This window comes from Protopterus annectens, chromosome 1.part1, assembly GCF_019279795.1.
Source record: "Protopterus annectens isolate FY-2018-M chromosome 1.part1, PAN1.0, whole genome shotgun sequence".
Lineage (NCBI taxonomy): Eukaryota > Metazoa > Chordata > Ceratodontiformes > Protopteridae > Protopterus > Protopterus annectens.
In genome coordinates, this window is record NC_056726.1 from 496,381,369 (window position 1) to 496,408,828 (window position 27,460).

At 37.4% G+C, this 27,460-nt stretch overlaps 1 protein-coding gene across 1 annotated transcript in view; it reads right to left on the reverse strand.

Moving 5' to 3' along the window:
* The window catches only part of ALDH8A1 (aldehyde dehydrogenase 8 family member A1), a 660,663-nt gene that overhangs the window by 191,052 nt on the left and 442,151 nt on the right, over window positions 1-27,460 (reverse strand). The window contains exon 4 of the mRNA XM_044076268.1: window positions 8,335-8,484. Coding sequence (XP_043932203.1) covers window positions 8,335-8,484 — 150 coding nt within the window. The remainder of the gene's footprint in view (window positions 1-8,334; window positions 8,485-27,460) is intronic.

A 27,460-nucleotide genomic window follows, 5' to 3' on the forward strand; every position in this document is an offset into this window, starting at 1 on the left:
GGGGCCTGTACCAGCACAATATACATTCTGCTTTCTACAATTGTTATCCACTATGAGAGTTTTGGTAATTCAATGGACTGGAACGCTTATTGAGGCAACTACGGGACTTTGGTAACTCTTTTTTGTTCTTTGGACTTATGTGTGAGCCATTTTCTATAACAGCTTTTCCGTGTTGTTAATACTACTTGGAAGTGGCTTACCTTGTCGGCTGACCCTTATACATCAATACAACAGGTGGCCATTTACCATTAATGGTTTGTTTTATTTTTATTCTTTTTTCATATGGCGACCTTTAACTTGGGGCACTGAAACAACAAGCAGGGGACTATTATTCAGTCGTTGTGTGCTAGACCATTCTACTTTACTACTGAGGGTGTGAACCAGCACGGATTTGCTGTTTTTGAATAAATTTCCCTTTTGGGTGAATCGATCATTTACGGGCCTGTGAGGTCACTGTGGAGTCCGTCAGATATCGTGAATTGGCATTATTCTAATTATTTGGACTGTATATTTTCTATTTTGTACATTCGACTGTGTTAGGTGGAAATTGTGCTTGTAAAGGGATCCGTTCTATTTTGGTGACAATGTTTGCTACAGGATATGCATAACAACTACATTCTGTTGTGGTTTACTGCCATTTTGGATTGATTAAAACAAATTCATCCTACAGCTACAGCGTGGCTTCCAGCTTGTGGGATTTAGTGGACTTGAACACTCATTGAGGGAACTACGGGACATTGGTAACTCTTGAGTTTTGGACTCATGAGTGTGCCATTTTTTATAACCGCTTTTCCGTGTTGTTAATACTACTTTGAAGTGGTTGACTCTAATACATCAATACAATAGGTGGCTACTCACCACTTATGGTTTGTTTTCTTTTTACTTATATGGCTGCTTTTGACTTGGGTTACTGAAACAACGAGCAGGGGACTGTTGTTCAGTCATCATGTGTTTGATCAATCTACTTTACTGTTGAGGGTGTAAACCAGCATGGATTTGCCTTTACATATACATTTTCCTTTCTGGGTGTACCAGTCACCTAATGGGCCTGTGAGGTCACTGTGGAGTTTGTTGGTTATCGTGAATTGGTATTACTATAATTACTTGGTTCGTGGATGTACGTCTTTGTACATTTGACTGTGTTAGGTGGAAATTTTGTTTGTAAAGGGATTCATTCTAAATAGGGATAAATAGAACCATACAAGAAAGCACTATTCCCACCATCTGGAAAATCTCCTACATTATCCCCCTACACAAGGGTGGAAACTCCAGAGAATATTCTAACTATCGTCCCATAGCACTACTTTCCCCATTAGCTAAAATAATGGAAAAGTGCATCCACAGACAGTTACTAGACCACCTACTGCAGAACAATTTACTGGCCAAATCTCAACATGGCTTCAGGCCTTTCCACAGTACAACTGCACTCCTATCCTTCACTGACAGCATCAATAAAAACTATAATAACAATCTTCTCTTTTCAGCACTTTTCATCGACCTTTCAAAAGCATTCAACATGGTCAACCACCACTTACTTCTCAATATTCTAAAATCCTTCTCTCTGGACACAAAGACTATAAAATGGTTCCAGTCCTACTTGATAATAGACAGCAGGCAGTGCTATGGGGCAGCAACCTCTCATCCCATCTCCCAGTTACCCTAGGTGTTCCTCAGGGCTCTATATTGGGCCCCCTCCTTTTTTCAATATTTATCAATGATCTCAACCTAGCTATTCCTTTAACTAACTGTGTACGATACGCAGATGATTCAACAATAATCTGCTCAGCTAAATCTCAATCCTAACTACAGACTCTAACTCAAACAATGTTCAATAAAACAGAATATTGGTTTCTGCAATGCTGCCTCCTCTTGAACCCCCCCCCCCAAAAAAAAAAACAAACTGCTCCTCTTCACTCCTACCCGTAAATCACTCCCAATGAACTTTTCAGTCTTATCCAATAATGGTACACTCATATCTCCCGATCCAACAACTAAACTCCTAGGGGTAAACCATTGATAACAACCTGAACTTTGAAACCCATATCAACAATACCATAAAAACTGTCAACAGGAAACTAGGCTCCCTCTATAGGATAAAACCCTTTCTCTCCCCACTAGCCAGAACCACTATTGCCTATTCCTACCTTATCTTCACACTTCTCTATGCTTCTTCCATATATACTAACTTGTCAAAAAATAATCATAACAAGCTAGCCAATGCATTGTCAGATTTTCTACTGCTTCCTCCTTTAGGACCCATCACTGCCATAACCTGAAACAATTAGGCTGGTTAGAGCTTCTGAATCAGATTCATTTTAAACAACTCACCACTGCGCACAAAACCCTTTTCCAACCTACCAATACCCCAATACTTGCTAGTCTCATTACCCAATATAAGAACCTTTCAACTTTACGCTCATCTAATAAACTACTAGTATCAACATGTAAATCTAATAACATGGCAGGAATGCTCTGTTCTCAAATGCAGTTGGAAAGTATTGGAACCAACTCCCCCATGAACTCACATCACTGTCTTCATTTACACTTTTTAAACACAATCTGAAACTCTATCTTAAAACCCATTGGTTATGTCCCTGTACAAGTCCAGACTAATATCATACTATATCCCAAATACCCTCTCTTAATACCTAATTCCTGCTCTGTCTGTGTCTTTTTAGATCAAGGCCTATCCTTGGCAAAAACATATCTTATCCTAATAGAGATAATTTAAAATACCTAGTTAAATTCTTCTGCATATAATTCTAAAGCATCCTACCTAATGGCAGGCAACAAGTATTGTTTAAACTGTGAGCATTGCTGAACTGTTGAAACTTGAAGTATGCATTTATTTAACAATTACTTTCTAGTTACTAATGAAGTCTTGTACATAAAGTCTAAAACATCTTATCTAATGCTTGTAACATTTTTTGTATAAACTGTGAGGATTCCTGAACTGTTTAAAATTTGTAGTATTTAACTGTATAACAACTAGTACCTGTATGTTAGTAGTCTAGTAATCTCTTGGAGCTTATCTCCCTGGGACTCTACTGAAAATGGACATAAATCCAGTTAGACTATCCCGGTCAACAAATGTAAAATAAAAATAAATAAATAAAATTCTGTATGGTGACAACGTTTGCCACAGGATAAACATAATAACTGCATTCTGTTGTGGTTTATTGCCATTTTGGATTGATTAAAACTGATTTATCTTATATCTATAGCGTGGCTTCTAGCTTGTGATTTCAGCTATATTTTTTGGACATTAAACCTTTGAAAGACTCCATTTTGGTGAGGGGGGATTATAGTATTGACTGTGGATTTGCGGTTGATATTTTTCCTCACAAATTTAGGATTGAGCCAATTATTGTTTTGATTGTGAATGTTTTACACGGACTCCATGGGCCAGTTATAATTGCTGTTTGTATATACTGTCTAGGGGGGCTTATCGCTTTCTTTCACAGTTATAGTTTTATGCAGGACATTTGTTTTTGCTCATTCATCTTGAATTTTATTTTTAAATACAACTGTACTGTATTACATGGGATTATTCTACAGCTGTACTGTATTACATGGGATTATTCTACAGCTGTACTGTATTACATGGGATTATTCTCTTTAACCAGGAATAACAACAGTATAATACCCGCTTCCTGCTTTCAGTGGTTGCGTTTTTTTGGAGTTTCATGTTGGTTCTATTAATTCTGGGTTTGTTATCTCATTCTTTGGCACACTGTTAGATTAGGGATGCTTTTGGAAAATTTCTTTATTTATCATATATGGTTCTCACTAAGGGTGCCCTGTTGTGACTGTTGAGCTATTATTTGATCTAGGACCAACCTGATTTACAATCAACATTTGACTGGGGGCAGTGCGTTTGTTTAATTAAAGATCAATATATTGATTTTGATTGATTGCTCCTATTTGTGATTCCAGTTTGCTTTTTGATGTTTTTTGCAGCTGAAGCTGGATATTGCATGAACGCAAGGGCCATTATTGTCCATATCAACCATATATCTTATTGAATGGCCAGAATTGGTTTTAATGCTAGTGTGGACGTGGCATTGCATGAAGAATAGATGTCTTTGTGACTAACAGTATTTTTGCTGGTTTGTTGGAATACATCTTGGGGAATTATCATTAACATTTCATTATCACCTATAGCACTGCAAGGACAATTGATATACATTATGTTGCTTGCATAATTTTTATTCTGTGGACATAGCATTGTCAGTCTTTATTGATTAACCTTTTGGTGGTGATTTTTTCACAAGGGCTATCATTGTCCACTATTAATAATGAAATATATATAATTTCTGATATTTGTGGTCCCTTGTAAAGTTGTTGTTTGTTTTTTGGTTGCTGGTTTGATCAAACCAATTTTTTCACAATTGGTTGCACCCTATACAGTTGATTATTCCTATCATTAAGAGTGTACCATTTTGATGATGGATTTAACCAGGATTTTAGCAGGATTGTATGCCGCGGTGGTACGGCGGTAGTATTGTTACCTCAGAGCAAGAGGTTCTCCCGTTCGATTCTCGGCTTGGCTTGGGAGTGCCTTCTGTGTGGAGTCTGCATGTCCTCCCCGTGGCTGGGCAGCATTCGAAAGACATGCATGCGTAACTGGGTGTGCCTTCATTGAAGGTTGGGCGTCGAGCTGGCACCTCGGCATTTCGTAAAAATCTACTGCCAATCATTAGCAGACCAGAGTTCCGCTGTGGTGACCCCTTACCGGGAAAAAGCCAAAAGACAAACAACAACAACATCCTCTGACAGGGAGGATTTGGGTATATTTGGACTTGGCAATGATAATAATGTCGAGAATAAAACTCTGACCTTTACCCCAGAGAATAATTGCGTAGCTTTATTTCAGCAACTGAATAAAAAACATGAGATCCCTAAGATTTAATGTCTGGCATTGCAAACTTTTCAAAGCCTATATGGCCAAGGGTATATCCCCAAGAGGTCTAAGAGTTAAGATACAGCCTCTGGTTAGTGACTTAGATGCTGAATTAGCTAAGGAATAGTCAAGTATACAACAGCAAACATCCATGGGGTTTGTAGAAGCACTAGCCAGATATCACAAACGTGTAAAAAGGAGATTGTCAATATTACTAACTTATGTGAGGAGACTAAGGTCTATGAGGGTCAGCCCTTCTATACTACATGTCTTAAACTTAGTACAGACCTTTTGGGCCTTGAACAATTACGGGATAAAAAGGTCCATAAATTCCAATGTGACCAACTGGATTATGACAAGGGGAATCCATTTAGTTACAATAGACCTGTGAGATTTGAGGGGGGCACCAGTAAGACTAGTCAAACTATTAAACATAAATGCCCCAGATCTATACTTAAAAAACGAGGGATGTATACGGATTCATCCGGAGCAGACTCTCATCAGGCACAAACCTAGACATGCAGCAGACCCCAGACTCACCCACCCCCAAAAGAAACAACACTGTTACCCCTTTAGGCCTTACAAAAGAGTAGGGCGGAAGCACAACAAAAATAAACAGCATGGAGGAGTTATTGGAACTCCTTACGAAAAAATGATTGAATGTAACAAGACCAATGTGCTAAACATTTCAAATGTGGTTTTGACTGAAACACAGGTATCTTTGCTCAATAAAGGTTTTAGTTTTATCCCTGTTTTTTTATCTCAGAGGATATGTTAGCACAATATGTTATGGCATTCTGTAGATTACTGAATCTTAAGTTGCATTTTCCTGATAATGTTTCCAATTTTGACTCTGATAAAACATTTACATATCATAAATCTAGTTTTGTACCACCGATGCACCATAATGTCCATCTCTTTCAATCCTGTGTGCTCAAAAGATCTAAATTTCAACTTCAGGGGAACTAATGTTAAGGCAAATAACCTCTCAAAGACTGATATGGACAGCCTATGTGAGCTAATGGATAACAAGGAATTGGTGATTCTTTCTGCCGACAAGGGAGGGGCTGTGGTAGTTACGAATTGGCAGCAATATGATGCTGAAGCACAGAAACAGCTGACAGACAGTAGATATTATACCAAAATGCTTTTGGACCCCACATTTATGTTTAAAAAAACAAATAGATGAGTTTTTAGGGTCAGCATTGCAGGAGGGTATCATTACTGATAAAACTAAGCACCATCTCACAGTATCGGACCCTAGCAGCCAATACATATACTTTCTTCCCAAAATTCACAAAGATCCCCTCAATCTACCTAGCAGACCCATTGTTTCTGGGAATGGTTCACTTACTGAGCCTTTATCCCAATTCCTTATGATGCACCTCCAGCCTTTGTTGAAATGGGTTAGATCGAGGATTCAGGATACTAAGGAGTTTTTGGACATTGTTTCTGGAATGCAACTTAAGGAGGGTTGGCTCCTTTGCACATTAGATGTATGTGCACTTTACACAAACATTCCACATTGGGCAGGCCTTGATGCGATTGAGTATTGGTTATACAAATACAATTTGTATGAACCTGGTTTCAACACCTTCCTGATTTGTTTAACGGAACATGTGCTAACATCTTTTGCCCCCATTTATGCAGGCCTCTTTATGGCATATGTTGAGGAACACATCATTTATGATGTGACGCATAACATCTATTTGGACAAAATGGACATATGGAGGAGGTATCTGGATGATTGCTGGATGGTGTGGAGGTCAGATGTGGACTATCTAATGGAATTCGTGGGGTACTTGAACGACAACAAATGGGGTCTTCAGTTTATGGTGAATTATCACACATAGACTACATACTGAAGTTTTCAGCAAATACCCACAGTATAATTCCCTACTCCACGCATCCAGCTTTCATCCCCCATATTACTAGAAATATCCCTAAATCACAGTTCATCAGGATGAGGCATATATACTCACAGGATTCCTTCTTTGAGATCTTTCGAAAGGATCTTGTTAACGGGTTTTGTGGAAGGGGCTATAAGATGGGTTATGTCTTAGGAGACAGTAATTATGCTGCCACCCTTAATATCAAATACAAGGACAAGCATCAGGGGACTGGTAATGTCATACGTTTTACAACTACATATGGCAGGAACACCAATACATTGATGGATAGTGTACGGAGACACAGGAATATACTATTGGCTGACAACACCCTATCACAATTTCTTGGGGATACATGTCATTTTTCTTTTCGTAAAGGCAAGAACCTGGGTTCATATTTGAGCCATTACAAGCTGCTGAATAGGTCCACCTCTACAGATAGTACCCAAACAACACTCACAGAGGATAGATTGATTGTAGCCACTGCAATAAGGTCACCAAGTCCAAACAATTTTCAAGCAGGAATTGTGGTGTGGTTTTTGATATTTACTTCTTTGCTAATTGTAGCAGTGACTGGTTAGTTTATCTGGCCTCATGCAATTGCTCTGCATTTTATGTAGGACAGACATCTAGGCCACATAGATTGCAGATTTCTGAGCATCTAAGTGATATTAAACATAAGAGAATCAGTAATGCTTTGTATACGCATACTATCAAACACCCCACAGCTTCATCCAACTTCATGATTATTGACAGGATTTTGGGTAACAGATCAAACAAAGCGGGATGGCACTCTACTTTGGATATTAAGGAGAAAAAAATGGATCATTAAACTGGGTAGACTTTTCCCACCCAGACTACATGAATATTTATGAGGTAACCAATCACAGTATGTAATCAATTTATATTATTGTATAAAAGGAACAAATTAATGCTTCTGTCTTTAACACTGATGAAGGCTATGAAAATATACTAGCCAAAACCGGCCTGTTCTTTTTTGTTCTTCTTTATGTAAACTAATAAATATATTTTTATTTTTGTTACAGCATATGGTTGCTGGCTCATTATTTTCTTGAATTTTGCTTTTTTGCCTTTTGGAGCCGTGCATTCACCTATGTGCAGGGACCTTTTTTGAAGTGGTATTTGAAGTAGACCCATGTATATATACATATATATATATATATATATATATATATATATATATATATATATATAGATAGACACACACACGTGTGTATGTGCAAAATGTAAGCACACATGCACATATGTGCACAAAGAAATGTGTATACAAACACACACACACACACACACACACACACACACACACACACACACACACACACACACACACAGCCTAACAGCATGCACATCTAGGAACATCAGTATGTTTAATACACGTGCATCCTGTGCTATATTTTCCAGACAAATACATAAAATACAGCTGAGTAATATGAAAGAAGCTACCTTACAACATAAATAGTTAACTCCCAGTCCATTCAGGATAACTGACCCTGGAATTGGAAATAACTTCTGTATAGTTACCTGCTTCACTCAAAAGCCTACACATCATCCAGGCAGTGACTGAAGTCATTTCACTAGGCTTGGCCACAACTGTGTTGCCCACTGCAATAGCTGGAGCTATCTTCCACGTCAGTAAGTACAAAGGCAGATTCCACGGACTGATGAGGCCAGCTGGGGAAAGTAAAAGCAAAAAGTATATTTCACACACTGTGGCATTTAGACTAGGCAACTGCATAGATTAGTTTGTATGCAATTATTTAGCCGTGGTCATATTAATTAAAAGATCTCACTGACTGGCATCTGTTACAATGTAAATAATACACAAATTCAGTAAATTGTAGGTCAAAACATCCTCTTTTCAGAAATTCATAAACTGTGCACAAGTATAGCATTTTGCTCCTTTAAGACAAAGATTCTACTACAAGCTAGTCTTGAATCAAAATCATTTGTGGTGACACCAGTAGTATGTATAAACAGTTTACCAGCGCCACTTTTTTCTTCTTTTGGCTGTCTGTATAAAATGAAGATGTTCTTGCAAGTAAGAAGAAAGTCACCTAATCTGAATCCGCATGAGAAAGAAAACATCAGAGCACTATAGTTTCCTTCTGGAGCCATTCACAACATGTGTTTGCATGTATCATTTTGATGGTTTATTATTAATGAGATGCTGGAACAAACTGAAATGCTATTAATATTTTGTGACGCATCCATCACATGTAATTTTGAGACAAAATGTACCCAAGCAAATCACTGCATGACATTGTCTGTAGCATTTTTTCTTGCTACACACACTGATGGAACAAGGAAGAAGACGCCAGACAGATCATAAAAGTTCTGCAAGTTAAACAAAATATTCTTCATCAAGAACGGGGAGTTGTAAATCCCATTGACTCAAGGGAACATTACTAAATCAGTGAAGAGTACAAGCACTGTATTCTAGCAACAGAAGAATGAATAGGAACAAAAGAGATTGCAATTACATGGTGCGTAAAGGATAACAGACAGCATGGGCATATTTGTAAATTCCAGATGAACAGAATTTAGAGAGGATCCAAAGTCAGCAACAAAATGGTTGAAATGTTTATGTCAATACAAAATAATGTGTTAGATGTTATTTAGCAGGCAATATGATGGAGCAATGTGCATTATAATGCAAATAACATGACTGTACTTAAAATACACTCGTAAAAACTATAAACAGTTATAAATTATTTTTTTTAATGCCCAGTCCTACTTATATCAAAAGTGTATTAAAAAGAGTTAAAAAATAAACCAAAACCACTGACTGATGAGTCATCATAAATGATTTTTCAATTCAAAGTAATTAACAGACTTGCAATCCTGGAGACCGTTGAGTAGCCTATCCTAAATTCCAAATTGTCCCAAAGGACTGTTTGGTTAATTGACTTACTCAAGGCTCAAGGTCACAGAGTATGTGTGTGTGTGCGTGTGTGCGTGTGTGCGTGTGTGCGTGTGTGCGTGTGTGTGTGTGTGTGTGTGTGTGTGTGTGTGTGTGTGTGTGTGTGTGTGTGTGTATGTGTAATCATTCCATCATAAACTGGCAGCCTATTCAGGATTTAATTCTTTGTCTTGCATCCACTGGTTGTCAAGATAGTCTCTGGCTTACGTATTGGGTAATGAATGAACGAATGAACAAATGAATGAAGGAACAGTGAAATATCACATGACATTATATGGCCTTGCCCTAGAGATTAAATCAAATCCTTTATGATAACTGGAGAAAGAGAGACTATTACATTTTATATGTATGTATGTATGTATGTATCTACTTATTTATTTATTTATTTTATCTATTGCAAAAAATAAATAACCTATGCAAATGTTCTCAGTTTATTGTATGCATTGTAGACTTCTACTTCAAGTCCTCAGTCATCATTTATTTCCATCAACACCTCCATTACTAGCCATACATTTTTGGGTGATATTGTAGTTGAGGGCCTCACCAGTTCCTTTTGCGCAGAAGTGGGCGTGTCACAAATTGAGTGACAACCCGGTCTGCATATTACTTGAGGTTTTCGACAAACTGGCAATAGATTCTATATATATCTTTTTTTTTTGCATTTTAGGTCGATTAAAACTTGCCGTTATACACAATATGTGCATATCAAAGTTCAGTCATGCTGCAACACCCTGTAATACTTAAAGACTTAACCCCACAACTGAGTGAAAGAAAGAAGAAACGGTTACACTTCCGTTACGATTGCGTGCTATACTGACAGCACATAACCGTTCAAAGTGTCAATATGAGATTTTGGTGACTGTTTGACTATTAAAAGCACTGTGACAACAGAAACACTTTAGTTTAAATAAGAAGCTATTACACGTTGTATCAAATCCATAATTTTAGCAGTTGGCAGCCAAATACCCCAAGGTCGAGAAAGTGTTGTTTTTTTTTTTTTTTAAATGTCGGTTCACGCCATTTACTTTCAGTTTACTGTTATATTTACTATCCTATTACAACGTCAAGTGCACTTTTTTTTTTCTTCGGTTGTACATTATTGGGAGGGAATGCATAATCATGAATGACATATCACGGGGAGGGTTTTGGGCATGGCTTGCTACTACGCATCTGGTGAGGCCCTCAACTACAGTATCATCCATTTTTGCTCTTTTGCGAAGGATTCCCATGCACCCTTCTTCCTATAATCACTGATATGTGCATAAAGTAGCCCACATTTATTTATTCCACCTCGTTTCTAAAATTCAAATAAACAATAAAAATCACACCATGAGCAAACGAACTGTTGTTAAACCAAAACGCAAGTATGAACACTAAAAGGCAAACAACAGTAAGACACACGGCTATCATAAAATTAGTACTTTAATCAATGCCATAATACAAGTAGGTAAGTGCTTTCATCACATAACAGTGGCTTCCTCAGACCATATACCCAGCATAAACAAAAACACTCATTAAATGCAGTAAAAAAAATATAAAAACAGCCAATAAAAACAGATAACCCACTTGACTGCATCATCAAAACCCCCCATGTTCCGTGCGTATAGGGCGATAACATCATCGCAATCAGGCACAAAGACTTAAAACAGTATGCACGATAACTAAAAACACAGAGCCTAACATATATATATATATATATATATATATATATATATATATATATACGGTATATCAATAACAATATAGAAACATTTACCAAAAATAAAATACAAATATAAATAACACCAAAACAGGCACCAATGTCAGGAGGTTCGGTAAAACCTATATCCACTGCAAACATGGAATGAACAACCTTTTATTCACATAAACGCACCACAATATGTAGCGTTTTCCTCCAGAATGGGCATCATCAGATGTAACAAAGTAATCAACTGTAACTTCCTGTTATATACCCCCATCCATGTTTTTAATAGAATAATTATATAATTGAATGATGCACATTTAAACAAAAGCATACAATAATATAACCAGTTAAAAACCTGAGTCCAGCCCCACTATTTCAAATATATACATGTTCAAATCCCACACGTTAAAACTACAAACATGAACTTTTAAAATCCTGTCCAAAGGACTGAATGAAATATGCATGAGTGAATAGTTGAAATAAAATATGTATATATAAATACATAACAAAGAAAATAAAATTAAACAAATAAATCTGAAATCACACTAGTTGCCTGAGATAAAACAATTCAAAACAGCCTATATGCAGTCAAACACTACCACCCAATGGTAGAAGACCTGTACTACAGGCTATAATTTTGCAGCCTTCATTCTAAGAATAGGGGCAATGGATAAATGTGCGTTTAACCCAGGGGGGTTTATTTGCCTCCAAAATTAGTTACCAAAAAAGTTCCCTAACCTCAATTTTGGTCTCCCAGGGCCATCCCCTGGGGTCCTGTTCAACCTTCTCTAAAACAACGAAACTCCACCTTGCATGACTGCATACTAGGGAATGTTTGAATAGACCGTTGTTATTGTCCTTAGTCCTTATGGCATCAAGATGTTCATAAATCCTTCTTTTTAATCTGCGGGTGGTCTTTCCAACATAAAATGCTCTACAATGTTTACATGTAGCAAGGTATATCACCCCTTCACTACTACAATTAGAAAAACTATTGGCCCTAATTACTCTATCCCTCTCCATGATGTACACTCTTGCCTGATTTTCTAGGTATGAATATTGTGCACAGGCACCACATCTGTAGGTGCCTAATCTTCTTTGGTTAGAGGGTTTCTCGTCCCTTTCCAAAAGGTCCTTCAAATTTCTTCCCTTTTTGTAGGTGAACCATAATGGGGTGCTAAATAGTATCTCCAATTCTGAATAACAACTAAATTTATCCCAGTGTTTGGTTATGATATTCCTAATATTGGGAGTGTCAACACTATAATACATAACAAAATTCCCTCTCTGTGGCTGTTCCCCTCTATTGTTCACATTTTTGTTTTGGGGGGAGATTAATATTTGAAATATCGTCCTCACCCCTACCCAAAATAGGACCAAATCTACCAGTTCTTCCTAGTTTTACCTCAGTCATGACTTCCTCGACTAGGTCTATAGGATACTTTCTGGCAATAAACATATCTTTCAATTTGGTACTTTCCAGCTCATAATCCGAATCCTTTGATGTCATTCTAGAACTATGAATAAATTGACCCTTAAGAATGCTCCTTTTCTGCTTAAATGGATGTCAGTTGGTGAAGTATAAATAAGAATTGGAAAACGTGTCCTTCCCATATACCACCGATTCAAATTCCTGTTGATCTACTGCTTTTTCCAGAGTAATATCTAAAAAGTTCATCTCATTATGAGAACTGTGATGTGTGAATCTTAAGAATTCAGTGGGTTGATTGAGATACTGAATAAATTCCATAAGTTTCATCTCTGTTCCTACCCAAAATATACAAATATCATCAAGGTAGCATTTATAGTAGTTCCAATATCTAGCATACTCAGAAGGGAAAAACAAATTTCTCCTCCCATACCATAAGTATGCTATTAGCATAGGTGGGGGCACAACATGCCCCCATCACAACCCCCTGAATCTGCTTAAAAAACTCTCCCTCAAAAAACAGAAAATTATGCCCTAAAATTAAATCCATTAATTCTGTATAAACTAGGAAATCATTTTGATCCTGTTTTCCATACTGGTTAAGAGCCTCTTGGAACCATTCCATGCCTATTTTGTGGGGAATAACATTAAATAAATCTTGAATATCGAAGGTAACAAAAATAAGGGAATCAGAGTACAACTCCTTCTTGACACTTCTTAAAAAATCCCAAGAATCCTTCAAAATTCCCCTGCTGTGGTCCAGATGTTCTTTAACTTGAGATCCAAGTATTTGGCCAAGGGGTATGTTTTGGACCCATTGGCCACCACAATCAGACTTAAGGGGGGATCAACAAGGTTTTTATGTACCTTGGGTATCCCAAAAATCGAAGGAATTTTTGGCCTCTCCATATTTAAATATCTAAAGGTGTCCTGGTTGATAAGTTCATCCTCCAACATGTCCTTTAAGACAAAATCAATCTTGTGATATGCTAGATTAATTTCTTTCCTAGATACCCTAATGTACCTAGAGGAATCATTCAACATATCCAACATTTTGCTGGTGTATAGGATGCTATCCATTAAAACCAACCCTCCCCCCTAATCGGGCTGCATAATTCTAACATATTGATTCTCCCTTAAGGTCTTAATCAAGGTATGTTCCTCTTTACTAAGATTGTATTTAAATCTTTGGTGGGAGTTAATACTTTCCCTAATCTCTCTTTCTCCTGTACCTCAAAATTCCTCAGTTGGGGGTGCATAGGTGGATTGATGGTATTAGCCTTTTTAACATCCTGTGTACAATTCCCACCATTTTGTCCATGGAATAAAATCTGAAGATTATTTTTTCTCAAAAACATTTTAGGTCAATAAGGACATCAACAGTCCGGCTTTTGCTACTAGGAATGAACTTAAAACCCTTGGAGAATAATTCAAAATGTTCAATGGAAACATCCACACCACTATAGTTATAGATACTAAAGTCCTTCAAGGTGTGTCGTGGTCCTTCCACTACAATGCTTGCCCCACCTGGATGCCCTCCACTGGGCTCAACCACCATTAATACCTCTTCCCGTTTGGGGGCCCCCTCTGATAATACTGGACTGGAGTTTTTTGTCTCTCTTTCTGATCTTTCTGATCTCCTCAATTCCAGAAAATCTAAAGGGTCAAATACTTCCACATGTTGTACTGTATATTGCCTGTTCTCAAACTCATCATTTTCTGTCCCCCAAAAATGTTGTGTAGTGGATGCCTGTTGTTCATATCCCCTACCTCAATCTTTATCCCCCAGAAAGGGGCAACACTGGTAAAAATCTCTTTTGGGTTTGGGGTAAGCCCTTTTTTGTTGATATTCCAACAGATCCCTATCAATTTTACCACACTTTTTTTTGTATATCATACCACATTTATCTTCCACTTATTTTTTAATTAAATAATATTTATTTTTCTCCTCTTCTATAGTGAACATTAAGTAAGTAGTAACAGTATGACTGAGTTTCCCAATGTGCTCCTGCAATTTTTGTATCTCCCTTTCATTTTCCTTAATAATGGCCCTCATGATGTTATGCCCACTTCAATCAAATATTTGCAATAATTCATCATGGAAGGGGGAGCCCTCTAACACATTGTTAGGGAATTTATAAATCCTAAGTCCCTTAGGTACAATACCGCTAGTAATACACTCCTTCAAGTAACTATTATCAATGTCCAAAGTTTTGTACCTTAAAATAAAATCAGTTAACTTTCTAAGATTCATACTATAAGTAATGTCCAATTCAGTAACTTCTTGCCCATTATATTCCAAAATAATAAAATACAAATATGTAACCAGCAAAGGCATATGCATACAAACCAATCTGTCATACTGGGCATCTTGCATCATTTAGGTAGACCTCTCTTGTTCAAAATAGATTTAATAGAAACCATCCCATTGAGTCCTGACCCCCTATCTGCCCTCATCTTCAAGATCCATTGAAGCTCTGCCTCCTCAGTCCTATTCTCAATATCCACAAGTCTAATGCTCACCACTATAGTTTCTATGGCCGTAAACTTAAAATCCTGCTGACCACTATTCCCTACAGCATACCTTGCTAACACACTCGCAGTGTTCCCAGTGCGTATACTATACAGGTGTTCCCTCACATGCTCCCTGAGGGTACATTTCATCTTGCCAACATAAAACCATTGGCAACAACCACACTGCGCTAGGTACACTAAGTGCCTCGTGGCAATGTGGCTCTAACTCTAAATCTAAAATCTTTGCCTGTATCAGGTTGGATGAATATATCGTCAGTCACTATGTGCTGGCAGTACTTACATGAACCACATGGAAATGTGGCAAAATCACCACTCTGGCCCCAGGTCTCTCTGCCTGGATAGCAAAGAATCCTCTTTAGGAACTTACAATTCCTATAACCAAAACTTGTGGTATCACCCACTACTCTACCGATTGTCTCATCTGTAAGCAAAAGTGACCGATGCTTCTGAAACATCTGCTTGATTCTATTAGCATCACTGGTATATAACATTGGAACCTTCACTACACTTTTACACTCCTTACTTAATGGAGCTTCGTTCATATCATGCCCCCAATTTCTCGGATGTCCGAGAAATATGGTCTAGCTCATCCGTCCCTCAACACATCAACCTGTGTAAAAATGGAGGCCATCTCTTCATCTCTATAACCCCAATCCCTCAGGTTCTGATGGAGTGTATTGCAGGCTTGTCTATCTACCTGTATTATGGCATTGATTAAAGTACTCCTTTTATGATAGCCATACGTCTTACTGTTGTTTGTTTTTTAGTGTTTATTCTTTTCTAAAATTGATCCCCCACTTAAGATCATTAGGTAGGTTACTTATCATAATATTTTCACTCTGTTGTTAATGGGCAACATTATCCTATCTAAACTTAAATGGATCTCTTTGCTTTTATACAGATTACATCTAATAGAAAGAATTTGAGTAATACACATACAGAACCTTCTTTGTGAATTAACATTTTTTGAGATTATTTATTAAATTAACCCAGATATATGCCTAGTAGATGATATTATTGAACTTTTACAATTATTTCACTTTCATTAAATTATGTGATTTGAAGCCTAAGGAATAATGCTGGGTAAGTTCTACATGCAATGCCCATTTATAACCGCTATGCATTATCCAGAGTATATAAATCATCTGTCTGTATATCTGTCTATGTATCCATTTATTTATATATATAATATAATATATATATATATATATATATATATATATATATATATATATATATATATATATATATATACACATATATATATGGATCTAACTTACAAGCTCGACACTTCACAAGATCGACATTTAGAATGGCGAGACCGCAAGAACGAAACCGCAAAAACACGAAAGTTCACATGCCCGACAAACCACAATCCCGACACTTAACAAAATAAAAACTTCGCTGTTCCACACAACACACACACAACACAAGCACACTAACAACCTAAAAACCTACACTACACCTTACATACAACTATATATGCACTAATCTTAACCTAAACCCTAAGCCTAAGGTCCGTCACTATCGCACACTTACCTTACCCACACCCTAACCCTAACTCACTTAATCCGCCCCTAACCCTCAAGTCCCTCACTATCGCACACTTACCTTACCCGCACCGTAACCCTAAATCCCTCACTATCGCACATTTACATTACCCGCACCCTAACCCTAAGTCCCTCACTATCGTATACTTATCGAGTAGCACTCACATTTCCCATGTCGGTGTTTTTGCTGTCGGGATTACAAGTTGTCAGTTATCTGCTCTGTCGGTCTTGTGGTCTCGTCGTTCTAAATGTCAATCTTAGATATATATATATATATATATATATATATATATATATATTTAGCTCTATCTCTATCCAGCTATATATATTATATATAAAAGGCTTCTTATCAGTAACTTGACACACATCCCGAACTTCAGACTGTTGAATGTTGACATTACTGACTGTCCAACCTTGCCCCCTTTCTGGACTTATGGTAATGCTTGTTCCTGTGTCCAGAGCGGTTGCGAGTTTCAGGCTCTGGTATTTGTTAAGGGTATACTGATATTCAGCATTTCGCCTTTTGCGGAATGGTTTTGGGCATTGATAGACAACCACCTGTGTGGCAGGTTATTGATAGGAAACCTATATATATATATATATATATATATATATATATATATATATATATATATATATATATATATATATATATACATACACACGCACACATATATATATATATATATATATATATATATACTTTTCTTTTTTTTTTTTTTAAACCTACTAAAATAACACCTACAGCACTCCTGGCTCTGCTCTTTCTCTTTACCTGGTTAATACTTACCAAAGTAACTTATTAAGCAACTGTACTTCTGACAAAACCATACCTCCCCCTCCCATACGTCTCAACTGTACCGAATTCCACTGAATTTCCTGGTTTTGAGGCTAAAATAATGGAGTACCACAAATTTCTGAGTGGCCCCTTCAAATCACAGTTTTTTTTCTTTATTTCCATTGTTTTGATAATGTTGATGTCATCACGCATCACCAGTGTATCCCACAATGTTATCAATATGCAGGGGTGTGCGTGATGATGTTAGCATTGTAAGACCATGCCTGACCCCTGACTGCCTTTAAAAGAGAATGGTTTGTGCTGGCTAGAGCTGTGGAATGCATTTGCCATGAATATCCAATGTATTTTATTTGAGAAGTTTGATATTCCAGACGTCCTTTGTGCCACCCATCATCAGATTAATTTTTTAATATTAGTTTAATAAACCAGACATAATCCTTGACCTACATAGCAGAAAACTCAGTAATCAGTACTATCTTACTCTGACTTGCAGTCAGAAAAAAATCCCTAAAAATGGTAACAAAAGAATTTTAAATTTGACACAGTCAAGTTGTGCTGCAGTCCCTATAGTCAACTGTGTGCTTTTTTAATTTGCAATCAGTGCAATCAACTACACGTTATTTAAATTTGACTTCAGAAGTAAAATGCAATTGTTGTAATCTCATGTCAGCAGGGAATCCCACAGTAGGAAGTGTGTTCTTGGGTTATGTGTGTTAAACAGATTCAAATGCAGTAAGACCTAGCATTCTGCATCTAAGTACTTGCATGTAGTCCTTTTTGCAGCACTCCCATGCCTAATACATGGTAGTTTCACATGTGTGAAAAATTAGAACTATAAAGCCTTCACCTGATACCCCGAAAACAGTTCCTAGTTCCCTTGCTAGCATTAAGGATCTTAATGGCTTTCTTCTCTTGAAAAGTATGCCATGGTATCATATTGTCTGCTGCTGAAATGAACCCAGAAATAAACCTAAGGGCGCTTACTCCCTGACGCTAGACAACTTAATAACCAACAAGCATGCCCTGTGACATTTGTACAGTAAAAAACATATCTAGCCATGTGGACTGCTACTAAAAATTGCTGCAAATATCAGCCCCATAAACCTGACACGAAACACATGGTACTACTAGTCTGTCCTTTCGGATCTACCCCAAAGAGGCTATTCGGTATGTGAGCAGTGAATTGCATGAGGCAATAACTTCACATGCATGCATTTTAGAAATTTCACACAGGTTTATTTTCTTCCCTGTACTTAAATCTGCAGCAAGCAATCCCTCCACCCTCATCCGCATACACTTCCTTTTGCACAGAGGTAAATCAATCGGTGCTGATGCTTTACAAAAAAGTTGTCTGTATTTCTACAGTAACTGGCACATTACAATTTGCAGTGGATTCACACAGTAAACACATCCAAACACAAGAGCTAGGGTTTGGTTTCGCCTTACTTCCCCCTGTTTAAGGCTGTCGTGCCTGCATTTCATAAAAATGCTTGAGTGCACTTTCCCATTACTGGAAAAATGAGAAGTCACCCTGGGAATTCTTAATTTGGAAGGAGAGAGAGAGAGAGAGAGAGAGAGAGAGATGCACCAAGGTTTGTCCTGACCTCTTGTTACTAGCATTGTAAGAATTTTATTCAACCTGTCACAACTGGGTTTGTTTTCAGCACTTTTTGCATCATGTAAGATAGTTGTGTGCTTGGATTTAAGACCAAAGACTGAAGAAAACAGTTACAGATCGGAGGAGCTGCCCAGCCATAAAGTCCTAAACCTGCCTCCAAAATCCGCAGACAGTCCTGAGGATAACTAATACCTAAAGGAACTGAACATGTGTAAGTGGCGAGTGGACAGTCATAGCTGTTTACAAAAGATTTGACACTGCACATCAAACTGACCAGATGGGGCTGTTATGTCTTTTAATACCTGTCCTGGCAATCTTTTACACTGGAGACCACAAAATGAAAGTTGGAGCTGTAAAGGCTATACTGCCTGCACACATTAGACGAGATGGTAAGTTATATGTAGTCCTTCTGGCTATATTTTTGTTTTGTGTAACAGATTTCTGGTGCTCACATTAGCAGTCTGGTTTAGCTATAAGTAAGGAACTGACTAGTAGTTTTAACAATACATAGAGGCTTACCAAAATTATTTATTATTGTATTCTTTCTTTTCAGTATCTCAGATCAAGAAATCTAGACAAAGCCAAAAATAATGGTGGGGCAAAGGACCAAAAATAGGGACAGATTTTAAATATTGCTCCTGTAAACAGATAGTTGCTAAAATAATAGGTTTTGCATTATTATGTATTTTCTGAAGGATATGAAGTCTGAAATTCAAATGTCTGCCATTATTTATTATTATTTAGTGACTTCAATCTTTATGTTGGTATCCCACAATTCCATTGGTGTGGGCAAGGCTACATGATTGTGTATGCAAACTTTATGTTAATCAGCGTCCCAGTTTTTGGCCAGTTGTGTCTACTTTTCATGGGCCTTTGTACAGATTGTTTATGTTTCGAGGTTGAGAGGGATGCCCCCTTCCTAACTCATCACATATGGAACCCAGCATGCTGATGAGCTTAGTACAATTTCACTTTTCTCTTCTACTGTAAAAATGATTTCCTCTCCTCTCTACAGCTAGTTTATTTTTCTGTCTCATTTTTACCTCCACTTTGTAACTACAAAACTTTGCAAATGTAACTGACTGTTTTTCCATTTGCATTACTTTTTTATTTCTGGACACAGTAGTTAGCTATTTATAAAAATGCTATGTTTTACTTGCACTCTATAGTAAAGCAAGTCGCAATACTATCTATAATATAAGAAAAATGTCTGTGTATTGTGAACACTTGTAACTTATGAATGTAAAGGTGGAGATTTTCTCCCCTCCCATAAAAAAGGACATTTAGACTCATAGGTTAGTACTAGGCTAACTGCCCTTGCAGGCCATTTTCAGCCTAGCCAGTTACCCCATGTGAGAATCAAACCCTGCACCTTATGTTTGTAAGGTAAACACCTTAACCATTATGCCACCCTATCCCAGTCAGACATTTCTAATCAACAAAGGCAAACAAATAAATACCATGGTAACATATGCAAGTCATAAATGATCTTTTTCACACATGGCCTAGGCATACCTTGCATACAAGCATATTGCAAGATATAGATGTATGAATAGTAAGAATCTCTTTAAATAGCAAATGCCCGCAATGCAAACTGCATGCATTTTGTCACATAGGCTTCCTGCTATGATAGTTGATTGCCATGCTAGTGAATTGTTCATATGCATCCAGTTGACTCTTCTGTGTATTTGCATTTCAGTGCCAGTTAAGTAGTTAGCAGTGATACAAAGAAGAAGCCAAAGATATTGTCTGGTGCTTAAAAATAGTTCAAGGTTAATTGGAGCTAGTCCCAATTTATTAAAGTGATATACTTAACTTCCCTTATGTACAGGTACATGAGGAGATCGGGCAGGAAATGATGACCATGCTATACTGTCAAAAAAATAACAAGAAACTGAGAAACCCAACTACCTCTAGACAACCCAGGTGAAAAGCAAAAATAAAAATAAGTGTGAAGTACCTTAAAATTAAACTAAATTATAATAACATAATTGCAACCAGCAGAAAACTGGCAAACAAATGAAAAGGCATGTATTAACTCAGCATAACAAATCCAAAACTTATCAGATGAAAACATCACAATTCTATTTAATTCTTCTTACTATGGAGTCCAAAACATTACAACATTTTTGACAATTTAAGGCAGTAATGGTGCTGGCCAAACCTGCCCTTCATTCCCAATTGTCAAGAATGACTATTATTTTTCTATACTCTACCTTATAGTATTTCCCACACTGGCATGCGGACATGGGAGATCTAATCACTTTTGTGAAAGCATGACTTCCCACAGACGTTTGTTATGATCATAACTTGCTATCTCTGGTGAAATTGATATTTTCTTGCTGTCATACTATTGATTAAACCATGCTGCATCATATACACTATCAAGTCTAGGCCTGTTTACCTTCTGACTGTAGATTTTAATAGCACTACGTTACAGTATTTTGTATTGACAAACCTGTATTGTTTTAGTTTTCTCAGCTATACCTGATACAACTAAAAAGAGATCAAACTTCTGCAGCCATTTATCTGCAAAATTTTCCCAAAGGTGTTTGTTGGCACTAAGAAGTTGTTTAAGAACTTCAAGGTGCAGCTATCAGCATGAAGAACTGTGTATTGAATTAAAATGGCTTCTTTAGACAATCGAGATAATACTCCAAAATTACACTAGTGACTACAAGATGATAGTAATGAGATCCTAGATAACATGATATGCCCAGACTATTTTGAAGTTCTTTCCTTCTTTGATCATTGCAAATGGGACATGGAAATCTTAACAACTGCTATAGCTGCATCAGTTATAGAATTCCCAATCATCAAAGCTGGAGATGTTTCCTTTGTCTTAGGCAGACACAGCAGCAGGACAAGGCGATATAAATGTCATTTTCTTAAGTAAAATAGGAGAGAAGTTGTTTATTTTTTCATCTGGTACACTTGTTCCAACAAAGTTTAGTTGTTGGTTATGTGCTAAAAGTATGTAGTCCTGGTCCTTAGGTGCAGTAAAGCAATAACTGTGGGTAACTACAGGCCCATCAGTCCACCAAACATTTTAGGAAACATCTACGAAAGTGTTAGCATGATCAAAATCTCCAAGCGAGACAGATCAGATCAGGACTTCTGTCAGCATGGTTCTATAGCTGAAAGATTGTGTCTGACAAATGTACTGAAACTGCATTCATATTTGGTGAAGTATTAGATTAGGGACTAAATAACATTCAGATGCTAGGAGAAGTTGTTTCATCCTTACCAAAGAGAAAGGCAGCTGGTCCTGATGCAGTTCCTGTGGTGTTTTGCAAAAAAAAAAAAAAAAGTCCCACATTTACTTAGTTCCTATATTTTACAGTTTATCCCTAAACTAGACAATACCACAGATGAAATGAGTCTTTATTTTAAATTAGTAGAACTGTTTTCATTGAAAAACCGGAAAAGGACCCATCTTATACGGAGAATTATTACCCTCTGATATGTTTATATATTTATTAAATCATTAAAAACTTATGAATAATGATCTCTTACAACATTTCAGAAAACTGGTCTGCTCGCATCAGTTTGGTTTTATCCCTGGCAGCACCATGATGAGCATTAATCGAATTTCACATGGTGTAATATTACAAGTAACTTTTAGTAGGTAGCAAAGAAGGGATAAACAGGACCTCTGTGAAACATAGGCACCGGAAGCTGTTAAAGACTGGGGGGGTGGTGGTGACAGGGGCACTTAGTGAACTAAAAAGGGTAATTTTTTTTAACTATTTGCTACCACAACATAGACTCACTTGGGGACATTTTAAGCTTAGCCAATTCCCTTTTGGTGCTTGAAGTAACATTTTCTGATTGGTCTTAGCTATCCCCATGGCTGATAATTGTATATTAGCCCTAGTGAAAACAACTCTGATCATACCATAGATAATTTGAGGGGGCCATGTAAGGGATGCAGCATTTAGGAACTGCCTCTATCCATTAGTGGCATGAGGGGAAATCCTGTAGTACATTTTCTATTACCCATCCTTAGATCCAAGTTGCATTTGAATATGGATGGATGAGATTTGCTTTATTTTTATGGATAGTCTGTTCCGGAACAGTGGTAGCCTCTGTGATATATATCTATCTCTCTACAACATTCAGTTTAGATACCTGGACTGAGTATTTCTGATGCCATTTGACTTGCTGATGTTCAGTAGGTCCATCTGTATTATGTCGGAGGATGCTTTGTATGCCAGACATGTCACCTCTAAGCACTCTGTAGGATACTGAGTATAGTAATAAATCTTTGAGGTGGGCCATGCAAGACCTATTGTTTAGGACTTGTATCCTTTTAGTAAGGTATCTCTGAAGGTATTCCAATTGTTGCATGGGGCTGGACAGATACATGCCAAAGTGGGCATTATACAAAATGATTGACATAATGAGAGCTTTGTAAAGGGGGACAACAACATCTCTAGATCTAGTCACAATCAATTTGTTTATAAGCTGTGCAATAAAGAAACGCTTTCTTATGACTCTGGGCACATGTTGGTCAAATGTTGGGTCACTGTACACACAAGTTCTCAAATGCCAAACAATTGGATCAGTTTGCAGAGGGCATTGTCATGATTTTGACACCCGTTATTATTTGGGATAAACCTTCCTGCATGATGGTTAAGTCATTTGAGGATTCAATAACTTCTCCTAGCTTGCAGTCATCTCAAACTTAGCTGGCCAAAGCCCTTTGGTATTTCCTTTTACTTTTGAGATGTATATGCTAAATAGAAAAAGTCTCAGCACCAAACCCTGGGGGACTCCATTGGTGACTGGTCTCTTCCCCTGTTTTGATCTCCTGCATCCTGTGAGCAAGCTGGCAATCCAGCTAGTGATGCAAGTGTTTGCTCCTACATTATTCATCTTTTGTATTACAACCGAGTAGGGGATTGTGTCAAAAGGCTTGGCCAGGTCAGGGTAATGTGGTGTGAACTGTTTTACCTTCATCCATTGTTTTGGTAACAAGAGTAAAGCTTAAAATTTGCCCATGATTTTGAGCCTTTCACACCTTCCTCTGGGCTGTTTTCAAACACATTTTTAGGACCATGCATACATGTATGCATTCCTTGAGTCACCTTCCTGATTGTATTAAATTATATTCCTTGCATAATACAGCACCAGTTGTTAGAATGTGTTTTAAATCTGTAGTTTTGAACAGTCTTCCAGTAAGCAATGAAACAAAATGTATGAACCAATAATGACAAAACAAAACTACCCATTTTAGAAAATTTCAACCATAAAAGGCCATTCAGACTTCTCATAATCCACCAATATCAGTAAATATGACAAATGTCTGCAGAAGTAAGTCATCTAAATAATTCCACATTTAAGGGATCTCTAACTAATGAAGAGGTTGCTGCTAGGAAACAACTCTATATTTCATGGTTTCATCTAAAAATAAATTGGCTGCTGCCCTTGAAGAATAAATTGCCTATGTTATATTAACAAATGATAAGCTAATAATATTGCAACAGGGAATGGATGGCAAACTGATAACAGGTTCATACTTACTAGGTAACTCCTCCAAAGGAGGACATTCACAAGACTGTAGCATCCACTCCCTTTAAAATACAACATAGTACAGTATCAGTGATCTATCTGCATACTGTGGGAGTAGAACCGACAGCCTTCTGCATCAAAAGCAAGCTACTACCTGTTGTGCTAACAATGCAACCGGTCTTGGACTACACAGCGCTAAACTTCTCTTACCCCAAAAGCTCTCAGCTCCTTATAAAAATTTTTATTTATTTACCCTTTTTGTCCCCAGGAAAGTCAGACTTGGAAGAAAGCCAATTTTCAGCAGAGGGAAATGCATGTCTTTGTAACATGGGATAAAACCAGAGAACCCACCCAAATACAGGGAAGATATACAGAAGGCACCCCAGCCAAGAATCAAACCACATAACCCCTTGCTGGGCAGCAACAACACTACCACTGCACCATATACTGGATATAACTAAATCTCTCAATTTCACAGCAGAAGAAATCTGGAAAAAGCCAAAAGTTATGTGGGGGGGGGACTAAAACCAGGGACACATTTTAAATATTGCTTGTATAATCTTAGAAAGCTGTTGAAATAGTGCTGTGTGTTACTGTGTGTTTCCAAATAAAAATATGGTAAGACTGACACTTAAAGGGCTTTCATTATGATTTGCCAGAAAGCCACAAATATTAAGAGGAACAGACCAAAAGTATGAGCCAAACTCCCTGAATCACATGTGGTGGTAGGGGTAGAAAATGCAGGATCCAGTACCTAAGGTAAAGGGTTTGAGCCCAAATGCACACACGAAATATCACTTTGGAGCTACACACAAGAAATATCACTTTGGAGCTTTCATTATGATTTGCCAGAAAGCCACAAATATTAAGAGGAACAGACCAAAAGTATGAGCCAAACTCCCTGAATCACATGTGGTGGTAGGGGTAGAAAATGCAGGATCCAGTACCTAAGGTAAAGGGTTTGAGCCCAAATGCACACACGAAATATCACTTTGGAGCTACACACAAGAAATATCACTTTGGAGCTACTGCATAAAATAAATAGAACTAGCACTAAACGGCTATCACTTTGGAGTGACAGCCCTTTTTTATATAAATGCTGATGATTCTACTCTCATCTGTTCTGCTTTATCTCCAGAAGAACTTCACTCTTCCACCCAAAATGTCTTTTCAGCAGCAGAAAAATGGTTCCAACAAATCTGTCTCCTCCTTAATCCCAAAAAAAACAAATTATTACTTTTCACCCCAACTCTTAAATCTGCCCCTATCTCCTTTTCCATTGTGTCTGGCAATGGCACTATTATTAAACCTGATTGTTCCACTAAACTACTAGGCGTTACGATAGACAATCAACTAAACTTTGACTGTCACATTGATCTAACCATCAAGGCTGTTAATAAAAGATAGGTGCCCTCTATAGACTTAAGCCCTTTCTTACTGCAACCACCAGAGTGTCTCTTGCCCAAACTCATCTCATCTCTACACTATTGTATGCCTCTCCCTCATTTATCAACATTTCAAAAGCTAACCTTCAGAAACTTGCCACAGCCTACCATAGTATTGCCAGGTTTGCTACAGGTTCCCATTCCGTACTCACCATTGTCTTAATCTCAAAAACCTTAACTGGCTTGAACTTCAAAATCTAATTCTCCTACATCAATTAGTCATCATTTATAAAATTCTCCATTACCCCTCTAATACACCCATACTTAATAACCTCATTGCCCGATACAAAAATCTTACTTCCCTTCGCTCAGCCAGCAAACTTCTAGTAGCTACTCTCAAATCTCATAATAAAGCAGGTGACTCCTTATTTGCTAATGCTGTCGGCTCATACTGGAATAAACTTCCAATAGAACTGACCACTTTAGGCTCATCTCACCTTTTCAAAAAAAAACTAAGAAACTATTTTCAATCCCTCTGGCTATGTCCCTGCTCTAATCCTGACTGAGCTCAGCAAACAATCCCTCTCTACAGTCCGTGTCACTATCACTACTTCTATCACTCTAGTGTAGTGTACCTAGCAACCCACCTGCTTATTAATTTTCCTATACTATCTATTCTCCTATACTTGATATATCACTGCAACCTGTTCATCTCTCCTTTTATTTAGCCTATAGGCTGATCACTTCTGTGCAAATCTCTATCCTAAAACTAGTGCCCCGGCACTACATGTTTTATCCTAATTTGTTATTAGTGTAAATACTTATAGACTCTTTATCTGTTACTATTTTTCTCTCTTCCTCATTTTTTAGCAGTCCTACTATTGCAATTGTTATGGGATTATGATTCCTCACTACTGTTTAGTTCTTGTTAAACTGCCTCTGCATTGTTACTATACTACATGAAAATGTTCCTTTTTTTGCTTATATGTTTTTCATATTTTTTGTTTATTGTAAGTTACTAGTATATAGTGGAGCTTTTCTCCTCGGGCCTCTGCTGAAAATGGACATGTATCCAGCCAGACTAGCCTGGTCAACAAATGTAAAATAACATAAAAATAAAATAAATAAGCATAACAGAATGAAATATCACTGACTTAATCCAGAACTGGAGCCTTAGAAATAAGCAGTTATCCACTGAGCAAACACTTGGGAG